Source organism: Kogia breviceps, chromosome 18 (genome assembly GCF_026419965.1).
Source record: "Kogia breviceps isolate mKogBre1 chromosome 18, mKogBre1 haplotype 1, whole genome shotgun sequence".
NCBI lineage: Eukaryota > Metazoa > Chordata > Mammalia > Artiodactyla > Physeteridae > Kogia > Kogia breviceps.
Window position 1 is genome coordinate 41106480 of NC_081327.1, and position 26083 is coordinate 41132562.

Here is a 26083-nt window from a genome sequence, read left to right on the forward strand (position 1 = left end):
CGGAGCACAGGCTCCGGACGCGCAGGCCCAGCGGCCATGGCTCACGGGCTTAGTTGCTCTGCGGCATGTGGGATCTTCCCGGACCAGGGCACGAACCCGTGACCCCCGCATCGGCAGGCGGACTCCCAACCACTGCGCCACCAGGGAAGCCCACTTTGTATATTTTAGATAATTGTCCGTAATCAAACGTGTCTTTTGCAGATACTTTCTCCTAGTCTGTGGCTTGTCACCTCTTTCTCTTGACATTGTCTTTTGCGGAGAAGAAGTTTTTAATTTTAATGAAGTCCAGCTTATCAACTATTTCTTTCATGGACTTTTTTGGTATTTCACCTAAAAAAATCCATCACCATACCTGAGGTCATATGTTCTCTTGCAGGAATTTTATAGTCTTGCATTTTTACATTTAGGTGTATGATCCATTTTGAGTCAATTTTTGTGATAGTGTAAGGTCTGTGTCTAGATTCATTTTTTTTTGCATGTGAATATCCAGTTGTTCCAGCACCATTTGCTGAAAAGTTGTTCTTCTCCCCATTGTATTGCCTTTGCTCCTTTGTCAAAGATCAGTTGACTCTCTGAGTTAGGAGTGACATCTGAGTTAAGGAAATAAATCTGGATGCAACTTCCTGTTTTTGTCAGGGGGTCATTCCAGAATCCCAGTTCATCTCACAGACCAGAAATTGGGAAGGAGTTCAGCCTTATTTTGCAGATTTGAAAACTGAGGTTCAGAGGATGGAAATACCCTGTCAAGGTGCCACAGGGAGTTAGTGGAAGGATCAGGGAGTTGGAATCCAGGTCCCCTGGGGACCAGTCTGAAGCGTCCTTCTTTGCAGTTTTAGGCATTGCGTCTCATTGTTGCAAAGTTCTGCACAGTGCTCAGCGTCTACCCAGGCACTCAGTGCATCAAAAGGCAATTTATAAGGAATTAATTTATAAGGCAATTATTAGAAGGCAAGAGGGTGCCAAGGGCCATCAACTTGAAAACACTCATTTGGGCACAATATTTGCTGAGAGGAGAATAAAGCCTGCTATAAAGAATATTTCCTTGGATAATTAACTTTGTCCACCGGTTGCTCTAACAACCATCAGCAGAAATGCCATCCTTGTCTGGCATCAGGAAAATTCGCTATGTCGGAGAAAGAGCAGTGGAAAGAGAGGAGGTCATGCCCAGTTCTGCCATTTCTCAGTTTCTGGAGCTAAACAGTTTCCCTTTCTGGGTTGCCTGTAAATGGTGAGGTGAGACTAAATAACTTTTTTTTTTTTTTTTTTTTTAAGGTTTTATTTATTTATTTATTTGCACCGGGTCGTAGTTGCGGCAGGCAGGCTCCTTAGTTGCAGGAGCTGTGCTCCTTATTTGTAGCTCACAGGCTCCTTAGTTGCGGCAGGTGGGCTCCTTAGTTGTGGCATGCAAACTCCTAGATGCAGCATGCATGTGGGATCTAGTTCCCGGACCAGGGATGGAACCTGGGCCCCCTGTATTGGGAGTGCAAAGTCTTAACCACTGGGCCACCAGGGAAGTCCTGAGGTCAGACTAAATAATCTTTGAGATCCTTCAAAAAAAATAAATTAGTTGACTATATTTGTGTAAGTCTATCTCTGGGCTCTCTATTCTGCGCCATCGGTCTATTTGTATCTTTTTAAGAAGAAATTGTTGTAACAGAAATGAAAAAGAAGGGGCGGCGGGAGGAGCTGCAGCGGCCGGGCAGCCCAGCTTCGCGAAGGCTCTCAGGTGCGCTGCGGCCCACAGGCACCGGGCATGTACCCGACATGCGCCCGCCCCGCCGTCACGACGCCCAGGAGCTGAGGGGGCGGCGAAGGAGGAGCCCAGGAGGAGATTGGCGAGGTTGTCAGCTAAACCGACTCCTGCAGAAGTGGAAACGAAGCCAAAAAAGGCAGCAGGAAAGGGTAAATCTTCAGACAAAAAAGTGCAAACAAAAGGGAAAAGGGGAGCAGAAGGAAAACAGGCTGAAGTGGCTAACCAAGAGACTAAAGAAGACTTACCTGCAGAAAATGAAGAAACTAAAAACGAGGAGAGCCCAGCTTCTGAGGAAGCAGGAGAGAAAGAAGCCAAGTCTGATTAACATCACACACCTGGTCCTGTCAGTGGTCCCTGTTTCCCTCCTTGTACAATCCAGAGGAATATTTTTATCAACTATTTTGTAAATGCAAGTTTTTTAGTAGCTCTAGAAACATTTATAAAAAGGAGGGAATCCCATCTCATCCCATTATTTAAGTGTAAATGCTTTCTTTAAGAGGTGAAATCATTTTCTGGTTGTTCATTTTTTGGTACAACCAGAAAATAGTGGGATATTGAATATGGGAGGCTTTGATTGTCTTGGGTGTCAGCTTAACATTCCACAGATGGAGGGTAGCTTTTCTATCCTATAATACAAAGCATACTAAATGGCAGTTTGGAGTCAGTTGTGCATCTTAAACACTTTAAATTACTTCTCTTCCCACGTTGTTTTTGGTAGAATTGTTTCCTAAAGCAAACCACTCACCCCTTGATCTTGGCTCTCCTGGTCAGAATTTTGTGCACTCTGGAACATCTTTGGTCGTGGCAGTCCAGTTCTTCTAGTAACTGTTGATGTGCTGTGAACGACTGACAATTTGAGTATGTAGTGTATATGATATTAAATTGTGAATTAGTGGGACTTATGATGTAACAGCATATCAATGTTTGAAGATATTGGTACTTGATACCCTGTGAAGGAAAATATGCCTCCAAATTTTAAGCTGGAAAGTCACTGGAATAACTTCAGAAAAGAATCACAACTATATGAATTTTTAGATTTTTGGTACATATGTTGAGAACTGTGTACAAATTGAAGTGTCTGTGTACTGAGCCTCAAAACAACCAGTAACATCTCAATTATGAAAGAAAAAAAAGGAAATGAAAAAGAAGATACTTTTATAGATACACTTTTATATACATATATACATTAAAAATGTACATATTTTTTACATACACTATAGATATAAGTAGATATTCCCATTTCAGATGCTTAAAGAAAAAACAAAGGTCCATGATACTACAGAGGCATTGAATGAAGTCTAGCATAATGATAACAGTTGCATAATTATTCTAAAATGTCTTTTCCAGTTCCACATAGATTCTTGATAAAATTTACCCTTTTCTTAGGTGACATATTTTTATGGTGAAATTCTACAGGTACAAACCTGACATATACCTCAAGTTTTTATTTACTTGGGAGGAAAGTGGTAGAGAAAATGAACAGTAACAATTCTGTGGAAGTATAACATGAGAATATTATATAGGTCCTGTGAAAACAGTTGGTCAATTGATTCGTTGGTTGGATAATGAAGTACATGAATAAGTAATAAATACCCTGCCTTGTTCTAAAAAGGATTTAAGACATGCAAGGTTTTCAAATGATCAGGCTTCATGAAGCTTCATATGACAGTTTTTCCAGTATTCTCAAACAGAGAAGGATCAGCACTGATTCTTGTTTCTTCACCGACCTCTCGTACACCTTTCCTAGTAAGGCATGATTAGAACAAAGCTTCTGGAGAGAATAAGATCTTACGTCGTTTTCACTCCCATTTTCTAGGAGAAATTCCCTTCTGCCAGTTATCATCCCAGTCCCTTCCAGACCTATGAGGCCCTTGTATGCTAACCAGCCACTTTATAAGAAGAGCTTTATTCATTCAAGTGAGACTGTGTAAGGTTTAGGTAAGAGTGTGGACTCTATAGCCAGACTTGTTTGCTTTTTTTTTTTTTTTTTTTTTGGATGCACTATGCGGCTTGCAAGGTCTTAGTTCCCCGGGCAGGGATTGAACCTGGGCCCACAGCAGTGGAAGTTCAGAGTCCTATGGACTGCCAGGGAATTCCCCAATATATATATTTTTATGCTGTTTAAATTTATTTTTTGGCTGCATTGTGTGGCATGTGGATCTTCATTCCCGGACCAGGGATTGAATGCATGCCCCCTACAGGAGCCAGACTTGTTGAGTTCACATCTTACCATCTTCTAGTTGTGTGACCTTAGACATGTTACCTAACTGTTCTATGCCTCAGTTTCTCCCCTGTTTACCCATCTCTTTCTCTCTCTCTCTCTCTCTCTCTCTCCTGCGTTGGGTCTTTGTTGCTGCACGCAGGCTTTCTCTAGTTGCAGAGAGCAGGGTCTACTCTTTGTTGCAGTGCACGGGCTTCTCATGGCAGTAACTTCTCTTCTTGTGGAGCACGGGCTCTAGGCACGTGGGCTTCAGTAGTTGTGGCGTGTAGCCTCAGCAGTTGTGGCTTGCAGGCTCTAGAGCGGAGGCTCAGTAGTTGTGGAGCATGGGCTTAGTTGCTCCGTGGCATTTCGGATCTTCTTGGACCAGGAATCGAACCCATGTGCTCTGCATTGGCAGGCAGATTCTTAACCACTGTGCCTCCACGGAAGTCCCTCCCCCCATTTAAAATATAAATAATAATAGTAACTAGGGCTTCCCTGGTGGCGCAGTGGTTGAGAATCCGCCTGCCGATGCAGGAGACACGGGTTCGTGCCCTGGTCCGGGAAGATCCCACATGCCGCGGAGCAACTAAGCCCGTGAGCCATGGCCGCTAGGCCTGTGCGTCCGGAGCCTGTGCCCCGCAACGGGAGAGGCCACAACAGTGAGAGGCCCGCATACCGCAAAAAAAAAAAAAAAAAAAGTAACTAGATCATAGGGCCAAGAATATGTATGTGTATTTTTTGTTTATTGTGTTTATTTTTAAAACATACACATAGCACTTACTGTGTATCAGGCACTAAGTACTTTGCTAATATGAACTCATCTTTTTATGGCAAAAGGGACATGAAATTAAAAAATACAATAATACAACAAAAATCAAAATATAGGGCTTCCCTGGTGGCACAGTGGTTGAGAATCCTCCTGCCGATTCAGGGGACCACGGGTCCGTGTCCCGGTGCGGGAAGATCCCACATGCCGCGGAGCGGCTGGGCTCTTGAGCCATGGCCGCTGAGCCTGCGCGTCCGGAGGCTGTGCTCCGCAACAGGGGAGGCCACAACAGTGAGAGGCCCACGTACCGCAAAAAAAAAATTTTTTAAATAAAATATTTCACCATACGACTGGGTATTAAAATATGTTATGGTAAGAACAGCTATAAGAGACAAACAGTCTAAGATGTAAGTGAGTACAAAGAATGAAAACAGGCTATTCACAGAAGAAGAAATGCAAACAGTTAATAAACATGGAAGAATGCTTAACAGCACTGTTAGTCTGGTTAATGCAAATTAAACTAATAAGCAGCCATGTTTTGCCCATCAGATTGTAAAAATTAAGACTAATATTATGCAGGGGAGTGGGGAGGGAAAAAAAGAGTAATAATTTGCATTACTGATATATGTTTTTTAACTTAGAAAAGTACCTGCACAAGGTAAGTATTCAATAAATGTTAGCTGTAATTATTCGACCATAGTATTAGAGTACCAGACTCAGGTTATATTCTGATTACACCAGGAACACGGTTTCGTTCCTACCGCTTTTTCTCAGGATCTGTTGCCTTGCTCTTTCAGGTCATATTGACATCTGCTATGTTAATTTGGATTTGGCATGTTTCATTTCATTTTGTAGTTGAAGTCAAGTGAATTTGCCATTCTGAAGCAATTGCTACCTCTGTTGGAGAAGGTCTCCAACACATACCCTGACCCTGTCATCCAAGAACTCGCCGTTGATCTCCGCATCACCATCTCTACCCACGGAGCCTTTTCCACTGAGGCTGTCAATGTGGCTGCCCAGAGTACCCTGAACAAAAAGGATCCAGAAAGGAAAAGGGAAGAGCAGCAACAAACCAGTCATGAAAGATACAGCAATGTGTCTTATAACCACCTTGAACAACAGCGAAGCCATTGCACATCCAACCAAACAAGCCTGACACCTAATGCTCCACTTGTTCCTCAGGAAGTCCGTGAGCCCAGCATCACTACAAACCAGAAATCAGGAAGCATAACCACAGAACAGCTCCAGGAAGCTCTTTTATCAGCTTATGATCCTCAAATTCCAACACGGGCTGCTGCCCTGAGAACTCTTTCTCGCTGGATAGAGCAGAGAGAACCAAAAGCCCTTGAGATGCAGGAGAAGCTTCTCAAGGTGAGTAGAACACCACACACATGCATATGCGCGCGCGTGCGCGCGCGCGCGCGCACACACACACACACACACACACACACACACACACACACACACACACACACACACACACACACACACACACACACACACACACAGTGAGACAACTTTCCAGGAGCCTTGACTTGTATCAAGCACTGTCCTAGGCCACCCTTGGGGAAATTGTAATTGTTCTATGGAGGCAAGACTCAGACACAGGAAAGACTTAGATACACATGAGACTCCATTGAACACTAGCAGAGTGTCAGAACTTTTATAGGCAAGAAACCCTGTGGACAGTCAGGAGAAGGAGAGAGTTGAAGTCTGGAGGAAGTAGATCTTGACATGGCTTCACAAACTAATAACGTTTGAGCCAATAAAAGAAGACCCTGAGCAAATTCTCAGAGCAAATTTCTTTTCTGGTAGATAAGGCCACTTTCAACACTGTGACCAGCCAAGATAAGCCACCTGTTTTTTCTGGGAAGGGCTTTGGACAGAACTGGGTCCCCTCCCCACTTTCCCTCCATCACAGTGAAAAGGCTGTTCTTTATATCGTGGATTTATGTGGGAGACTGTATATGCTTAGTTGGGGATCTTTTCCCTTTTGTGGAAATTGTCCTGACTTCAGTATGGGTTAGAGATTAAGAGCCAAGGGTCTAAAGACGACTGATCAAATCGCAGATCATTTTCTTGGACAAAGTCACTTAAACTTTCTGAGCCTCAATTTTTACATCTGTAAAGTGAGGATAATTGTAACTGGACGCACTTTATGTTGAAAGATTTAAAATAAAATAATTTGGGAATTCCCTGGCATCCAATGGTTAGAACTTGGCACTTTCACTGCCGGGGCCCCAGGTTCAGTCTCTGATGAGGGAACTAAGATCCTGCAAGCCACACCGCACAGCCTAAACAAATAAATACGTAAATAAAATAATCAATGTAAAGCACGAATTATAGTGGCAAGCACGTAATGAGCACCCAATAAAGGTTTAGTAGTATTATTAGTATATTATTACTATTATCTTTTCCATATACTCTAGCCATTAGACTAAGAATTATAATTCTGATGGAAAACATTTATTTTTAGTCACTAAAGTATTAGAACCAGTAGTGTAACGATAACTTCTGTTTATTGAGCCAGGCCCTATGCCTTTCAGACATTACCTCTCATCCTGGCAACGACCAAAATATTAACATTATCCTCATTTTATAGATGAGAAAACTGAGGCACAGAAATGTGCCAAGGATTTGCTGTCATTGAAATGTTGCTGAAAACCTCAAATTATGTATCTCCTTTGAGTAATCATTAAAAATACGTCTTCACACACCTATTTAGATGGTTAATGCTATGAACATCTTTGGAGTTTTCTTTAGCTAACTTAACTTTCATCTGCTATACATAATTGGTCATCAAGTCCTGTCAATTCTTTTTTCAAGAAGTCTTTCAAATCTGTCTGTTCCTCTTCATTCCCATGGCTACTGCCCTGGATTAAGCTTCTCTTACTCCATACATGATTTCCACCCCTTCCAACCTGGCCGTCTTCCCAACTTAACTAATCTTGGGCTCTCCCTAACATGCCACAGATGTGGAGACCAGCAGTATCAAGTTGATATCAAGAATTGCTGTTCCTGTAAAGGACACATAACTATATATGGAAAGACACCCCCCGTCTTCTAGATACCAAGCAGGAGGGACATGGGCATATGGCCACTGTCTTCTTCTGGCCCTTGTGTTAGGGCCTAAGCCTAACATGTCAACTGTCATATCTTCTAGATAAGCAGTACCCACTGCGGTTGACATGCCCTGGTGGGTTCCTAAATTATGAGATGTGTTGAGAGTAATTTGTTACTGATGTCAGTTAAAGTGCTGAAATTTGCAAACGATTTTTAAAAATAGAACAGATTCAAGGTTATGCCAATAATATCTCCGTCTTGTGCTTGTATTTCCATACGCTTTCTGAGTGCAAGAGAAAAGGATCAAATTATAGCAGGAGTGCTATTAATTGGACATAACCCCAAATCTGGCCTCTCTGTGTCAGGGCCTGTAGTCTGTCATGTCATATCTAAGAATGGGCTATCTACTGTGGACTGTAGTGGAAAAAATGTTGAGGATTGTTCTTCCAGATTTTGGCTTCCATGCCTATTCTTGGTGTATACTCAACAACTTCAGGAAATATCTCCCCTATAATCGCTACCCTCTTTTAGCTATTATAACAATGGGACTTCAAACGTATATACTGTTTTCCCCACAAGATTCTAAAGTCAGACCAATATCTCGTTACAACAAAGAGGAAGAAAAGCATTTATATTTTGAGGCTGCTCTAAGGGTCTCTTAAATCTTGCTTGCTGTTTGTGAATCATATCACTACTGTGTTCTGTGGTTCCAGATATTCTTGGAGAACTTGGAGCATGAAGACACCTTTATATATCTGTCTGCCATTCAGGGTAAGTTAGTCCTGGTTAAAGGACTTTGAGTTTGTGGACCAAAGATTATATCATGTATGTTTGCACAAAATCTCTAAATTCCTAGAGCCACGGACTGTTGCACATTTTGTCCTTCTTCCTGTCTCCTAGCTAGGACTTGATTTCAGTCATGATAATAATCCTGGAGAGTTCCTAAAGGGGTCCTAGAGAGTTTCAGTATCTCATAATGATAAGGAAGCCTTTAAATGTTTACTTATCATTCTATAGATTAAATCCCATTTCCTCTAATTCAAGGAGGTAAAGAATGGCTCACACATGAGTTCTCATTATGTTGGCCTTTTAGGAACCTGACTACTGTCACTGTGCACCTTCGTTTTGTCTTTTTTTTTTTTAATTAATTTATTTATTTTTGGCTGTGTTGGGTCTTCATTGCTGTGTATGGGCCCTCTCTAGTTGAAGTGAGCAGGGGCCACTCTTCATTGCAGTCCACGGGCCTCTCGTTGTGGTGGCCTCTCCCGTTGGGAGCACGGGCTCAGAAGTTGTGGCACACGGTCCCAGCTGCTCCGCAACATGTGGGATCTTCCCGGACCGGGGCACAAACCCGTGTCCCCTGCATCGGCAGGCAGACTCCTAACCACTGTGCCACCAGGGAAGCCCTGCTCTGTCTTTAAGCTAAAAGAATCTCAGAATATATAATATTTTGTCATCAGAACATTTTTTGCAATAATTTTATTTCTCTTTTGTGATTCTTTGTTGTTCTTGTCTCCATTAATTTGTGGATTTCAAATCTAGAGAGAGGCCTCATGAAAAGGGGTAAGAAGCAGGCACTGTGAGAAGGCAGAATTAACTCAGTTTCTCTGGGCTCCATCAGTGTGGTGTAGTCCTCGGGGGCTGGGGGCTGGGGGCTGGGGGCTGGAGATGGATCACCAGGATGCACCACCCCTTCCCCTGCTTCTCAGCTGTATGAACTTTGGCAAATTACTTAATCCCTCTGGGCTTCAATTTCTTACCTGTAAAAAGGGAGCTAAATAGGAATGTAAAATGGTACAGCTGCTTTAGAAAACAATCTGGCAGTTCCTTGTAAAGATAAATGTAGAGTTGTCACTTGACCCAGCAATTCTAAGTATTCACCCATGAGAAATGAAAACATATGTCGACACAAAAACTTGTACATGAATGTTCATAATAGCCAAAAGGTAGAAACAATCCAAATGTCCACCATTTGATGAATGGATAGACAAAATGTGGTATATACTTACAATGGAATATTATTCAGCCAAAAATAATAATGAAGTACTGAGACATGTTACAGCATGGATTAACCTTGAAAACATTATAGGTGAAGGAAGCCAGTCACAAAAAAACCACATATTGCATGGTTCCTTTATATGAAATGTCCAGAATAGATAAATTTATGGAGACAGAAAGTAGATTAGTAGTTGTCTAGGGCTAGGGAGAAAGGGGAAAGGTTTGGGAGGTGATAGCTAAAGGGTACAGGGTTTCCTTGTGGGGTGATGAAAACATTCTAAAATTGATTGTGGTGATGTTTGTACAGCTCTGTCAGTATGCTAGGAACTATTGAATTGTATATTTTAAATTGGTGAATTTTATGGTATGTGAATTGTATCTCAATAAAGCTATCACCAAAAAAATAATAAAATTTAATGAGTATAAGCTGGGACAAAGTGAGAGAGTGGCATTAACATATATACACTACCAAATGTAAAACAGATAGCTAGTGGGAAGCTGCTGCATAGCACAGGGAGATCAGCTCGGTGCTTTGTGACCACCTAGAAGGGTGGGATAGGGAGGGTGGGCAGGAGACACAAGAGGGAGGGGATATGGGGATATATGTATATGTATAGCTGATTCACTTTGTTATAAAGCAGAAACTAACACAACAATGTAAAGTAATTATACTCCAATAAAGATGTTTTAAAAAAAATTTAATGAGGAGGAGAGGGATAAAACTGTCAGAGATTAAGGAGATTAAATATAATATGGTAGATAGGATCCTGGAACAGAAAAAGGACACTAGGGAAAAACTAAGAGAATCTGAGTAAATTATGGACTTTAGTTGATAATGAAATGTCAGTATTAGTTCATTAATTGTGATAATGTACCAGGCTAATGTAAAACTTAATAATAGGGGCAACTGGGTATGCAGTATATGGGAACCCTCTGTGCACCTTCTCAATAAATCCATAAATCTAAAACTGTTCTATCATTAATAGTTTATAAAAGGGGCTAACAGTAAATGAGTTAATATCTTGAAAGTGCTTAGTGCATATTAAGTGTTCGATATGTTAGCTATTATGATTTTAATGTTATCATCATCATCATATCACTACTATTTCTATTGTTAGATTGCTTGGTGATAATGTGTAACTTCTCAGAGCTAAAGCTTGAGTAGGTCGATTCTGTCAGGTAGTTCCTGCTACATGATAGATTACTGCAATACCCAGTATTATTTATTTATTATCATGTATTATCACTCATTTATTATCATTCATGAATCTGTAGACAAATGGGGTTCAGCTGACCTGGTCTGGGCTGGGCCACCCTGCCGCTCCCTGCAGGTCGGTGGGCTGCAGTAGCTCTGCTGCACCTGTTCCTGATTGTCCCTGGTCCAGGGTCTCCCAGGGCGCATTCGTGTGGTGATGGCAGAAGTGTATGAGAGCAAGAGTAAACTCGAGAGGCCTCTTCGGGCCTAAGCTTGGAACTGACAACCTATCGCTTCTGCCTCATTCTGATGGCTAAAGCAAGTCATGTGGCCCAACCCAAAAGTCAAGGGATAGAGAAATATACTCTGTCCCTTTAGTGGGACAGACTGCCAACTCATGGAGCAAACGACATGGATGCAGGGAGGGGTGAAGAATTGAAGCCAGTAATGCAGTCCTTCAGGCAAGGTTCTCTGTGAGCACAAAGACACGTGCAGCTCCTTACTGGCTACTTATTTCTTGGTCTAGCTTGGGTATACTCTATGCAGACGTGGAAGTGGAAACTTAAGAGAGTTCAAAGGGGAAAGGGTACAGCAAGAAGGCCTGAGCCTTGGAATTCATTCTTTACTCAACAAACATTTATTGTGCATCTACTATATAGTACAAAACAATTTCACAGTGAGTTTCATGACTTAGTTAAAAAACAAGAAGACATTCTTCAAAGGAGACAAAATAACCAGTCACAGAGATGAAAGAACAGCTAGGCAGAGCAGAAGAGTGGAGTATGTTGAGAGAGAAAGTAATTATAGGCAGCTGAGAAGTCACAGACCAAGAACTGAGATAAGCCTGAGGGCTCTATGGGGCTCAGGAAGCCACATGACAGTGAATGGCACTTAGGGAAATCAAATAAATCAATGAGGCAAGAACCTAAAATGCTGATAATTAATAAGTCAGAAAACAAGTCATTCTGTACTTTTTCCAGGAAACTGTAATACTGTCAAGGAGATGTTTCTCATTGATTTTTTTTTTTTTTTTGCACAAGATTTTCAGGAAGCTGTGGTGTGTCATTCTCATACAGCAACGGTTGCTGTTTGGAATACGCCTCGGAGCTGACTAAGCCACTGAGCTCGTTAGGCTCTAGGGTCTGCTATAAAAATCACCACTGTTGGTTTTGTGTTTGTTTTTACTACTTTTAATTGGTGTGCTAATGAGTTAGTAGCTAATTTGGGGATCAAGAACATGGGAGGTAGAGGTCTAATTTCTGTTCTCTGTTCCCCATGGCAGACAAGTTTGAATTAATTGATGTTTTTGGTGTTTGTAACATTCAGTTAAATGCCAAGGCCTTAGGTGAATTTCCCATTAAGAAAAGAAGGAGCTGAATTTTCCCACCTGCATTGACCATTTCATTTGCCCAGGCCTAAAACTCCAGAGCAGCCATTCTGGATGCCCAGTCAGACAGTCAGACAAGACCAGTCCATGTGTAAATGTCTTGTAGTACAAGGGGGCTTGGCTGTGGTTTGAGTAGCATTAGTTTTGGGGAGTATGAGTAAGTGTGTGTATAAAGTCTTACTCTTCTAGGCTGACTGAATGTTTCCATGTAAAAGTTACAAGGTATCCTTTGCTTGCTTTATTTGTTATTTTGGATCTCTTTTGTAATTTCTCACCAACTTTGTTTGCAGTCAAGGCACAGAACAGAGGGGAATTAAATAAGCTCATTCATTCAACACATATTTATTGATGCCTGATACAGGACTGTCTGATGTACGTATTATCTGTACATCACAACAATCTGATAACTAAATTCCCTATGAGTTAAAATTTAATTTTATGAAATACTGCATCTCTTTTTAGTCCTACTGAGAAAGTGATGGTTGATTTAGTTCTCATAGCAGCTGCTCCCAGACACTCAATAGCAGCTTCTTCAGGCAGAGAATTTTATACAAGTTCCTGAGTTCCAGTTACAATCCAGAGTTTATAAATAGAACACTTAATCTTAGACTGTGTCCTTTAAGTGTCTCTCCTTTTTAGACTTCTTATATACTCTTTTTCTCATTGTTTTATCATCATCATTATATAAGTTAATATTCTTATTGTTTTAAAAACATTTAAATGGCAAGAAAGTGTATAAGATAAAAAGTGGCAGTCTTTCTCTTCTCCAAAATAGGATTTAAAATATGTCCTTAAGAGTCCCATAACGGGGACTTCCCTGGTGGCGCAGTGGTTAAGAATCCGCCTGCCAGTGCAGGGGACACGGGTTTGAGCCCTAGTCTGGGAAGATCCCATACGCTGTGGAGCAACTAAGCCCGTGCACCACAACTGCTGAGCCTGCTCTCTAGAGCCCACGAGCCACAGCTACTGAGCCCATGTGCCACAACTACTGAGCCAGCATACCACAACTACTGAGCCCGTGTGCCACAACTACTGAAGCCCCTGCACTGTAGAGCCTGTGCTCCGCAACAAGGGAAGCAATCATAATGAGAAACCCGCGCACCACAACAAAGAGTAGCCCCTGCTCTCCGCAACTAGAGAAAGCCCATGTGCAGCAACAAAGACCCAACGCAGCCAAAAATAAATAAATAAATTAAAAAAAATTTTTTTAAAAGAGTCCCATAGGACTTGAGGTTGTGGGGAGGGGGAAGGGTAAGCTGTGACAAAGCGAGAGAGTGGCATGGACATATATACACTACCAAACGTAAAATAGATAACAAGTGGGAAGCAGCCACATAGCTCAGGGAGATCAGCTAGGTGCTTTGTGACCACCTAGAGGGGTGGGAGGGAGGAAGACACAAGAGGGAAGAGATATGGGAACATATGTACATGTATAACTGATTCACTTTGTTATAAAGCAGAAACTAACACACCATTGTAAAGCAGTTATACTCCAATAAAGATATTAAAAAAAAAGAGTCCCATAATGTATATTTGATGTTTGGGGCATTTTTCACATTTCAGTCTTAAAATAGATGTTCAGTAATGAATGTGATAAATAAATACATGATCTTCAAATAAGATATAATAGTCAAGTTCCTTATCTTAGTGTGCATCTGCTTGTGTGTCCTCACAGTCACTTTTAATTATTTAAAGAACATTTTGAAAGCAACACCAGTGATAGATGCATTTCGGGAATCCAAGTGATCCCCATCGGTTTCAAAAGAATCTTTGGACGAAACTACTAGGCTCGTGGAATAAAGGAAAGAAACCCTAGGCTCTGAGCCAAGCATGGGAGGGGAAAGTATGCCAGTGTGTGTAGTGAAGAGAATCTAGACATCTTGACATTCTTGAACAAATTGCACTAACTCTTCTACCCTTTTCTTTTCCCAGAAGAGTTTTCATTTCTGGCAAAAGAGCCAAGGGGAGGGAAGGCAAAAGGCCTGGAAGGGAGAAAAGTAGATACAAGGTGAAATTGTTTTTACAGAGTTTCAAATTGAGCAGGGTTACAAGTCTTAACTTGTCAAGAGACTGCTCTCCCTATCCGTTCTCAGATTTCTACTTCAAATAAACTAAGTTGGGCAACCATTAACTGAAAATAATTCTATCCCTTGAAGGACCATCTAATTGGATTGGGCATTGAAATTTGGAATGTAGTCCTGTGAAGTTTATCATCTCCATTTATGTCCTTGAAATGGGAAGATTTCTTTTGTGTCCAGACCTTGTACCACCGAATTAACAAATGAGCATTTAACGAATGTCTCTCATATATGCTAGCTCAGTAAATTCTTGAAGTAGTTCTGGGAAATAGACATTATCCCCATTTTTTAAACTTCTTATTTGAGATTTAATTTACACACCTGAAATTCACCCATTTAGAATGTGCAGTTCATTGGTTTCTGGTATATTTAGAGATTTGTGCAACCATCACCACTATCTAATTTTAGAACTTTTTATCTCAAAAAGAAACCCTATATCCATTATCAGTCAGTTCCCATTCCTCACTCCCCCTTGCCCCTGGGAACCACTAATCTACTTTTTGTCTCTATAGATATGCCTATTCTGGACTTTTTGTAATATAGAATGTGTGGACTTTTTTGTTTGGTTCTTTTCACTTAGCATAACATTTGTGAGGTTCATTCATGTTGTAGCATGTATCAGGACCTCATTCCTTTTATTGGCTGAATAATATTCCATTGTACTATTGATTAACCACATTTTGTTTATCCATTCATCAGTTGATGGACATTTGAGTTGTCTTTACTTTTAAACTGTTATGAGGAACACTGTAATGAATATTCATGTACAAGTTTTTGTGTGGACATATGTTTTCATTGCTCCTGGGTATACATGAGAGAATGGAATTAGTGGGTCATATAGTAATTCTGTTTAACCCTTTGAGGAACTGTCAAACTGTTTTCCAAAGTGGTTGCACCATTTTACTTTCCCATGAGCAATGTTTGAGAGTTTCAGTTTCTCTACATCCTGACCAATACTTGTTATTGTCTGTCCTTTTATTATAGCCATATTAGTAGGTGTGAAGTGGTATCTCATTGTGATTTTGATTTGCACTTCTCTAATGACTGATAAGGCCGAGCATCTTTTCATGAACCTATTTTGCATTTCTGTATCTTCTTTGGAAAGATGTCTATTCAGATACTTTGCCCATTTTTTTCCTTTGCCTATTTTTAAATTGGATTATTTGTCTTTTTATTATTTATTTGTAAGAATTCATATATTCTGGAAACATGTACTTTATCAAGTATACAGATTGGAGATATTTTCTGCCATTCATTGGGTTGTCTTTTCTCTTACTAATGGTGTCATTTGAAGCAATAAACTTCTTACTTTCTTTTTCTTTTTTTAAAAAATTTATTATTTATTTGGCTGTGCCTGGTCTTAATTGCATCATGAGGGATCTTGAGTTGTGGCATGCAGGCTCTCAGTTGGGGCTGCATGCAGGATACAGCTCCCTGACCAGGGATCGAACCCAGGCCCCTGCCATTGGGAGCTTCAAGTCCCACCCACTGGACCACCAGGGAAGTCCCCTAAACTTCTTACTTTCGATAAAGTCCAGCTTATCAGTTTCCTCTCTTATTACTTTCACTTTTGGTATCATTTCTAAGAAATCATTGCCTAACCCAAGATAATGGAGATTTACTTCTGTGTTTTTTTCCAAGAGATTTATTGTTTTGGCTCTTAACGTTTAAGTGTGTGATCCATTTTGAGTTAATTTTTAGGTGTGATGAGAGATATCCTCTTTATAGCTAAAATTCTGAGACTTACATAGGTTAAGTCCCCTTTCCAAGATTACATAGCAAGTAATTTGAATCTTGTTGTTGATCTTCAAATCTTGTCCCCTCCTCTCCAATACACTTGGTTACTCTAGAACTTTTCAACTAATGATAGAATTTGCTCCTATTGTTGTGCTTTTAAAGATAGAAAACATATTATGATTATCAGTATTTATTAAAAGTGAATAATGCTTAATCATCTATAAAGCTTTGATTCTGTCAACAATCTTGAAATATAGTAAAAGCAGATATAATTTTTTTATAAATGAAGAATTGACTTGCCTACAGTCATAAAAGTTGGGAGAGTGGTGGATCTGGGACCAGACCCATATCTCAGGGATTCCCAGTCCACTATACCTTATCTTAACTACAGCCCAAGTGAAATACATTATTCCTCCTCCCCTTCTCCAAGTCAGAGATTGTATTTTAAAGCCCAAAATACTTGTGTTTTACCTGAGCTCTTTTTTAAAAAATAAATTTATTTTATTGATTTTTATTTTTGGCTCTGTTGGGTCTTTGTTGCTGCGTACAGACCTTCTCTAGCTGAGGCAAGTGGGGTCCACTCTTGGTTGCAGTGCATGAGCCTCTCATTGCAGTGGCTTCTCTTTTTGTGGAGCACGGGCTCTAGGCGCGTGGGCCTCAGCAGTTGTGGCACGCAGGCTCAATAGTTGTGGCTCACGGGCTCTAGAGCTCAGGCTCAGCAGCTGTGGTTCACGGGCCTAGTTGCTCCACGGCATGTGGGATCTTCTCGGACCAGGGCTTGAACACGTGTTGCCTGCATTGGCAGACGGACTCTCAACCACTGCGCCACCAGGGAAGCCCCTGAACTCATTTTTGAAATATCTCTCCACTGGTTTCCTCTATCATTTGAAGATTGATACACTCAGATTTACATCAGAATATTTGGCAATTTAGTACTTTTACCTGCAAGTAAAAGATAACTGACTACTTCAGGTTTAGTTATTTTCACTTTCTAAGATTTCCCAGGATAATTGCCATATAAGAGAAATGGAAATAAGTATTATAGAAGTCACCACTTATTACTGTGTGCCAGGCATAGTAATTCTACAAGTTAGGAATTTTAATCCCTGTCTTACAAGTGAGGGAACTGAGGCTCAAAGAGGTTAAGGAACTGGCCCAAAGTGACACAGATACTAAGTGTCAATACCATGATTTGAATCTTAAGTCTATCCAGCTCTGAAGACTATGCTCTTACCACAGGGAAAAATAATTAATCCTAAAATAGCTGTTCCTGTTGCCAAGGCACAGGGCTGAGTTTTCAGATGGTCTGAGGTATAGGAGAGCCAGGCCTGTCTATGAGAAATGGTTTCACTACAAAGGAACTCTTCCTGTAGCTTAATAATATACTGATCTCGTTTGCTTGATTTGACATGTGTGTGGTTTACTCATTTAGCAAATGAGCACAGTATTATTTTTTAAGCAATCTCTGTATGTATCTTTGAAACTCATCTTCCATTAATGGAGTAAGTATGTTACCTCACACTGCCTGTCCTCCTTCCCACTGCTGGTCATTATTGTTTCAATAATCAGATAACTCTGAGAGATTGCTCTGAAGAGGTAAGGGAAGAGCCAGGATAAATAGGAGTTTTTGCAACAAAGACCAGGTAGTTGGAACATCAGACGATTACTGTTAATTAAAGAAAACCAGATATGTCAAGTTATGGAGTTTAGTGCTTTTCTATGTATAGCAAGATGCAAAAGTCTGGGCTCACTGAAATCATTCCCTTCATATGCACCTCAACTATCTGGGGCCAGCATCCTGTGCTTTCTCATCCTGAGTCTCCTCAGCAAATAAAACATAATTCTTGACTTTTAGGTTGTGCATTTTTTTCAGTCGACACTACTTTTTGGCTATTATGAATAATGCTACTATGAGTATTCACATATAAGCTTTTGTGTGGATATATGTTTTCATTTCTCTTGGGTATATATCTAGGAGTGGAATTGGTGGATCATACAGTAACTGTGTTTAACCTTCTGAGAACTGCCAGACTGTTTTGCAGAGGAGCTGCACCATTTTATGTTTCTACCAGCAGTGTATGAGGGTTCCATTTCTACACAGCCTCATAATTTGTATTATTTTAAACTAAGTAATTTTAGGGCTTCCCTGGTGGTGCAGTGATTAAGAATCCGCCTGCCAATGCAGGGGACACAGGTTCGAGCCCTGGCCCGGGAAGATCCCACACGCCATGGAGCAGCTAAGCCCGTGAGCCACAACTACTGAGCCTGCGCTCTAGAGCCCATGAGCCACAACTACTGAGCCCACGTGCCACAGCTACTGAAGGCTGCATGCCTAGAGCCCGTGCTCTGCAACAAGAGAAGCCACTGCAGTGAGAAACCCACACACTGCAACGATGAGTAGGCCCTGCTCGCCGCAACTAGAGAAAGCCCACACACAACGATGAAGACCCAACACAGCCAAAAGAAAAAAATTATTTAAAAAAAAAGAATGAAGTACTGATTCATGGTACAAAGTGATTGAACGTTCAAAATACGGTAAATGAAAGGAGCCATATACAAGAGGCTGCATTTTGTATGAAATGTCCAGAATAGGCAAATCCATAGAGATAGAACGCAAGTTTGTGGTTCCCAGAGAATGGGAGGAGAAGGGAATGGGGAGTGACTGATAATGGATATGAGGTTTCTTTGGGGAGATGATGAAACGTTTTGGAATTAGATAGTGGTGATCATTGCACAGCCTTGTAATATACTAAAGATCACTGACATATACTTTTTTTTTTCAGTGTTAATAGTTTTTTAATTCTCTTGCATCCATTCATTGCTTCATTTAACAAACACACCTCTAGTGCCACCAGCTATGCCAGGCTCTGTGCTAGGTTTGGGAGATACAAAAGTAAATCACATATTCCTCTCTTAAGACACTAATACATTGTAGAAATGGTCACATAGATAATTATAAGATAATGAAAAGCACTGCAATAAAACTGCATGAAAGTATTGAGGGAGTCCGGAGGAAGCAGTAGCAAAGATCAACATGAAGGCCCCCAAATCTGGATCTCTGAAATTTTTGGTAGAAGTGTTGTATTGTCTACATCAGATCCAAAGTGCTGTTTTCAACAGGAGGCACTTCTTCCCTCTCCTGATTAATTTTTTTTAACATCTTTATTGGAGTATAATTGCTTTACAATGCTGTGTTTCTGCTGTATAACAAAGTGAATCAGCTATACATATACATATATCCCCATATCTCCTCCCTCTTGCGTCTCCCTCCCACCCTCCCTATCCCACCCTTCTAGGTGGTCACAAGGCACCAAGCTGATCTCCCTGTGCTATGAGGCTGCTTCCCACTAGCTAGCTATTTTACATTTGGTAGTGTATATATGTCCATACCACTCTCTCACTTCACCCCAGTTTACCCCTCCCCCTCCCCGTGTCCTCAGGTCCATTCTCTACATCTGCATCTTTATTCCTGTCCTGCCCCAGGTTCTTCAGAACCTTTTTTTTTCTTAGATTCCAGATATACATGTTAGCACACAGTATTTGTTTTCCTCTTTCTGACTTACTTCACTCTATACGACAGTCTTTTTTTTTTTTTTTTTTTTTTTTTTTTTTTTTTTTTTTTGCGGTACGCGGGCCTCTCACTGTTGTGGCCTCTCCCGTTGCGGAGCACAGGCTCCAGACGCGCAGGCTCAGCGGCCATGGCTCACGGGCCCAGCCGCTCCGCGGCATGTGGGATCTTCCCGGACCGGGGCACGAACCCGTGTCTCCTGCATCGGCAGGCGGATTCTCAACCACTGCGCCACCAGGGAAGCCCTATACGACAGTCTTTAGGTCCATCCACTTCACTACAAATAACTCAATTTCGTTTCTTTTTATGGCTGAGTAATATTCCATTGTATATATGTGCCACATCTTCTTTATCCATTCATCTGTCAGTGGACACTTAGGTTGCTTCCATGTCCTGGCTGTTGTAAATAGAGCTGCAGTGAACATTGTGGTACATGACTCTTTATGAATTATGGTTTTCTCAGGGTATATGCCCAGTAGTGGGATAGCTGGCTCATATGCTAGTTCTATTTGTAGTTTTATAAGGAACCTCCATACTGTTCTCCATAGTGGCTGTATCAACTTACATTCCCACCAGCAGTGCAAGAGGGTTCTCTTGACTCCACACTCTCTCCAGCATTTATTGTTTGTAGATTTTTTGATGATGGCCATTCTGACCAGTGTGAGGTGATACCTCGTTGTGGTTTTGATTTGCATTTCTCTAATGATTAGTGATGTTGAGCATCCTTTCATGTGTTTGTTGGCAATCTGTATATCTTCTTTGGAGAAATGTCTATGTAGGTCTTCTGCCCATTTTTGGATTGGGTTGTTTGTTTTTTTGATATTGAGCTGCATGAGCTGCTTGTATATTTTGGAGATTAATCCTTTGTCAGTTGCTTCATTTGCAGATATTTTAGAAATAAAAAATAAACTTAGGAAAACCAGAACAGTAGTTTTTCATGGAGCTCTTAGGACTGTGAATAGGGACGGGCAGGATTTAGAATGTGGAGATGGAGTGAGGGGACTGAGGCTGAAAGAAAAGTGAAGGCAGGAAGATGTTCAAGAGCAGGGCAAGTATAAAGACAGGTAAGGTAAGTAGTTCAAATTGTTAGTGGAGCAAAGTGGGCCGGAAGGGGAGAAATGGGATTGGGCTGGAATGCAGAAGCTGTCGAAATGCCAAACAAGACAAGGCATCTGAGCTTTCTGTGTGGGCTCTAGGAGGGCTTTAAAGGCTTGCTACCAGTTCACCAGTAATATCTTGGTGATGGGCTGCCTGGATTTGAAAGCAGCATGCTTGTTGATGATTATTTTATTCCCTTTGTTCGCATTTTCATTCATGATTTATTGAGCACCAGCCACATATCAGATGTAACTTACATTAATTCATTTACTCCTCATCACAACCCTATAAGAGTCAATATCTTTATCTCCCCATTTTTCAGACAAAGAAACCAAAGCTCAAAGGTTGTTACCAGTAAAAGGCCAACCAGTGAGTGATGGAGTCTGGCATCAACTCCAGAGCCAAGGCCTTATACCTCTCTGCACCTACCTCCTCTCTCCAATCCATTTTCCCACCTTTCTCAAGTCGCCATGGCCTCAGCTCTTACAGATAGTAAAATTAAGCCACGGAACCAGTGGATCTTGACATTTTCTGCTAAGCGATTAAATACTTAAATTCTTGGTTTCCAGGGCTCATTTCAAATTTTTTACCTCCTATTCATACAAGCTAGCCGTCACAAAAGGCAGGATTTGTTACCTATAAGGCAGTTATGAGACACCTTGGGATAAAAAGTCAGTTGCTTACATGTCTACTTTACAAGCTATTAAGAAGGTGTAAGTACCTTCCTTGCAGGAGAGCAATTTAAATTTTGCCCTGGAGCCACCCTTTCTTTAGTAAAGTTGGAATTTGAAGACAAGTTAAGAAGGATAAAATAGCAAGAGAGCTCTCAACTAAAATAGCAAGTTCCTCTTTAGACTTCTCTTTAAGCACAGTATTCCTTTACTCTCTAAGGAATCAGTCCATTTTACTGGAACTACTTTGAGTCAACAGCTGGAGGGTCACCCTGCTCTTGCTTTTCCCTCCCAAACTAAAGTGCTTACCTTACTCTTCATTTCAAATACAAATTAAAATTCCTAATCTCACCAGATGTGATTAAGATGATTCCTAAAGCTGTTCACACACTTCATAAGCCCAATTATATTTTTTATTCATCCTGACATAGTTCCTTTTGTTGCTGGATCATAGGTTTAACATTTTTAACTGATTGAAGCATCGGTTTCCCCCTCTGTGGTCACCTTGAGATCTTGGGCAGTGGTGGAAAAGTGCACTTAAATGGTGTACAGTTTGGGCAACTCATTTTTAGATTTTTACATTAGACGTTTACACTTGGTTTTGTTTCCTGACCTTGTGGCATCTCTGCTGTCCTGGAGGAGGCTGGAAGGTTGGGAATGAACTGAGCATCAGGGAATAGATCACAGACTCTGCACTACTAAAGACCTAATTAGGTCATCTCTCCTGTCCACCTACCAGGGCATGAGTACTAAAGTTCTCTTCCTTAGGAGAAGGCTATTTCAGAAGCATTTTTATACTTTATGTCCAACTTCTATTTTCCATTATTGGTAACCTGACTTTAGACAGTGACAGAAAGATTTGTAAAATATTTTTGGCCATTGGTTTTTTTCTTAATGGTTTTAAATGTTCATTCACTCAACAAATATTCATTGACCACCTACTCTGGAATATGTAGTCCGAGGCAGGGAGGAGGAGGGGGACAAATGCCAATCAAAAAGTCACACAAACAAATGTGAAATGTGGCTTTGACAGGTGCTGTGAAGAAAGGTACAGTGATATGAGAGCCTGTGTTAGGGATGTTTTACCTGATAGAAAGGGGCAGGAGGAGGTGACCCATGAGCTGAGATCTAATAGATGATTAGGAATTAACCTAGTAAAGGAGGGAGGGAACAGTAATCCAGACTGAGGGAACAGCAAAGAAGCAATGCTATGCCAGGGGAAGGAGCCTGCAGACAGGAAGGACCCTGTAGATCAGTGACGAAGGGGTGGACTGGGTAGGCTCTTTTTTTTCTCTCTTTCATTGAGCCTTCTCTAAAAATACCATGGTAAAAAACAAGGCTCTGCTGCTTTAAAAACAACAAAAAAGGATTTGAAAAATCACTGTCTTAGGCCATCTACCTGACCTATTAAAGAAGTTTATAACCCATATCACAGGTGATGTGTCATGTGACACATACCTTTTGTCGCCTTCTCACCCCTGTCAGATTGCTGTCTCTCTTTAAGCCTGTTTTCATGAAATGCAATGAGTATGTTTGGCTGTCTCTACAAATCTTTGAACTCAATTTTCCAACACACAGCCCCTAACCATTATGAAAAATGTTCTCATTGCAGATGACAAAGGTAAAACCATATGGAGTTATTTTAGGTCAGTGGTTTTCAAATAATTTTTTAAAGCAGTGGAATCCATTTTTCAATTGAGATCTAACATGAAGGCATCAGAAACACAAATGATTTTTATTTTCTTCTTTGTGCCTTTTTTCTTATATTTTTCATGTTTTCTAGCATGAACATTGATTGCTTTTATTATCAGAAGATAATGGCTTTTAAATTATGTAGCCGTTTAGGAAAACTGAATTGTTTCATGATAACAAGTTTCAGGGACAAGCACAGATTGAAACAGATGGCTCCCTCTGTTACAGTACCCCTGTTGACCTTTTCACAACTAGGGATTACTAAGGCACAGGGTGACCGTGGCTATTTCTCCATGAAATTATAACAGCAGAAACCTTACTGATGAACAGATGTTTTTCCCAAGTGGAGCTTTTCTTAATGAAATGGTTGCTTAGAAACCAGACCATAATAATAACTTTTCTATATTTAGTTTGTAAAGTGATTCAGTTTGCAAAATTACTAAGTCAGGGAATACTAATTAGATAAAATTGAATATATCCATTACTTTTTGTCTTGCAATTGAGCAACCAAATGGTTAAATTAGCAGCAAAATTTTGTCCAGATGTGTCTATCCAGATGCTATTCATAACAAAGACATATAAGGAAAATGAGAGCTCATAGAGCCATCCTGCTCTACTCTTAACTATATGATTCTCTAGTGGCACCACGTGTTTGCTCTTTCACCAATTTTTTTTTTTTTTTGCGGGCCTCTCCCGTTGCGGAGCACAGGCTCCGGATGCACAGGCCCAGCGGCCATGGCTCATGGGTCCAGTCGCTTCGCGGCATGTGAGATCTTCCCGGACTGGGGCATTAACCTGGGTCCCCTGCATCAGCAGGTGGACTCTCAACCACTGCGTGACCAGGGAAGCCCTCTTTCACCAGTTTGTATTAGAAGCTGTTACATGTAACACTTACTAGGTTGCTGAAGGATCAGTTAGGTCAGTAGGTCAAAAACTGTATGTGAAAATGATATGGGAACATATGTATATGTATAACTGATTCACTTTGTTGTAAAGCAGAAACTAACACACCACTGTAAAGCAATTATACTCCAATAAAGATGTTAACAAAATATAATAAAAAATAAAATAAAATAAAATCCTTGTCTGCTAAAAAAAAAAAAATGTGAAAATTACCTCAAATTGAGCTCAGTGGAACAGCAGTGTAAAGGCAAGGCTCAGGAGTGAAGATGACCTCAATAGGCTCCATATTCGTCAGGTGCATTAAATCTTACATTCAAACTAGGCAAACATCTAGAAGAAAATACATTTCTGTCTTCCATTTCCAATAATGATGAGATACCTCAGCTGAAAACAGTTTTTATGCAGGGTAACATATTTAAAACACTTTAAAAGCATAAACGAGCTAACAAGAAAGCAGTGAATTACCAAGCCAAAAAGGTAGAGGGAGCTTAAGAACCTGCATTTGCCCTCAGGGTATTTGCTGAAATTTAGTTTTAGTTTCATGCTCTTGAAGGTCAAACCTGCAGAAATGAAAGTCTGTCTAGGCCCAACTTGAAGTGGGGAGTCTAACAGAAGACCTCCAACATTAAGCTTAGACCCCAAAGGAATACACCTTCAGATGAATCAGAAGTAAAAATGGTACCCCTTCACCTCATCCTCAGGGACTGAGAGGGGCATTGTCTTGTTGCTAGAGACAGTGTAATCACAGCATGGTCCACCTTTCCTGCAGATTTGCATTATTGGGATTCAGGAAAGTGGACGTCTTACGAGAACAAAAGCATATCTCTGTGGAAGAAGGAACCTTCACCCTAGACCCCAAAGAATCCTCAAAATAATTTTTTAATTTTTACTTTTATTTTTTAATGATTAAAAATTTTATTGTGTAATATTTAACAAAAAATTTGCTATACTAACCTTTTAATTTATTTATTTTATATTTTATTTATTTATTTATTTTGTGGTACGAGGGCCTCTCACTGTTGTGGCCTCTCTCGTTGCGGAGCACAGGCTCAGTAGTTGTGGCTCACGGGCCTAGTTGCTCCATGGCATGTGGGATCTTCCCAGACCAGGGCTCGAACCCGTGTCCCCTGCATTGGCAGGCAGATTCTCAACCACTGTGCCACCAGTGAAGCTCAATATACTAACCATTTTTAAATGTGCAGTTTAGTGGCATTAAACATATCCACAATGTTGTATAATTGCTATCTAGTTCCAAAACTTTTTCATCACCCCACACAAAAACTCTTAACCATTAAGCAATAACTCCCCATTCCTCCTCTCATAATAATTATTTAATTTATAATTATTGTATATTTAATTATGTACAGTAATTAAAATATATTCACAAAATAACCAAGCACAAGGAAACACAGTCCCAGAAGACTTTAGATGTTGGACTTATCACACACAAATTAATAAGTAACCAGGCTTCCTGTGTTCATAGAAAAACAAGACAAACTTGAAAATACCTTCAGGGATAGGAAGCAATCAAAGTTGATGTAGCAGATTTGAAAAATAAACCAAATAGAATGCCTAAAAATAAAAGAGTAACTAAAATTAAAATTTCAGTGGATGAGTTTTACAGCAGACACAGCTAGGAGAGAATTAATGAACCAGAAGGTAGAAAGGAAGACATTATGCAGAATGCAGCACAGAGAGACAATATTTAGTCTCTGGATAGAGAAGTCAAAAAGGAAGGATTAATAGATTTCATCTCTTAAAAGTTTAAAACTCATTCATGTCAAAAATAATTTAACCTTAATTAAAATTCAAAGTATAATTAAAGAAAAAAGATTTGCAACAAGAAGGACAAACATAAATCTGTAGAGACAGAAAACAGATTTGTGGTTGCCTAGAACAGGGAGTCTGGGCAGAAAAAGAAAGTAACTGCTTGGGTAGGAGGTTTCTTTTTGGAGCCATGAAAATCTTCCA

At 40.5% G+C, this 26083-nt stretch overlaps 1 protein-coding gene and 1 pseudogene across 1 annotated transcript in view; both read left to right on the top strand.

The window, feature by feature from the left end:
* The window catches only part of TANGO6 (transport and golgi organization 6 homolog), a 182027-nt gene that overhangs the window by 65767 nt on the left and 90177 nt on the right, over positions 1 to 26083 (top strand). Inside the window, exons 13-14 of the mRNA XM_059044805.2 lie at positions 5578 to 6093; positions 8499 to 8556. Of these exons, the coding sequence (XP_058900788.1) occupies positions 5578 to 6093; positions 8499 to 8556 (574 nt within the window). The remainder of the gene's footprint in view (positions 1 to 5577; positions 6094 to 8498; positions 8557 to 26083) is intronic.
* On the top strand, positions 1126 to 2078 carry LOC131745256 (non-histone chromosomal protein HMG-14 pseudogene; annotated as a pseudogene).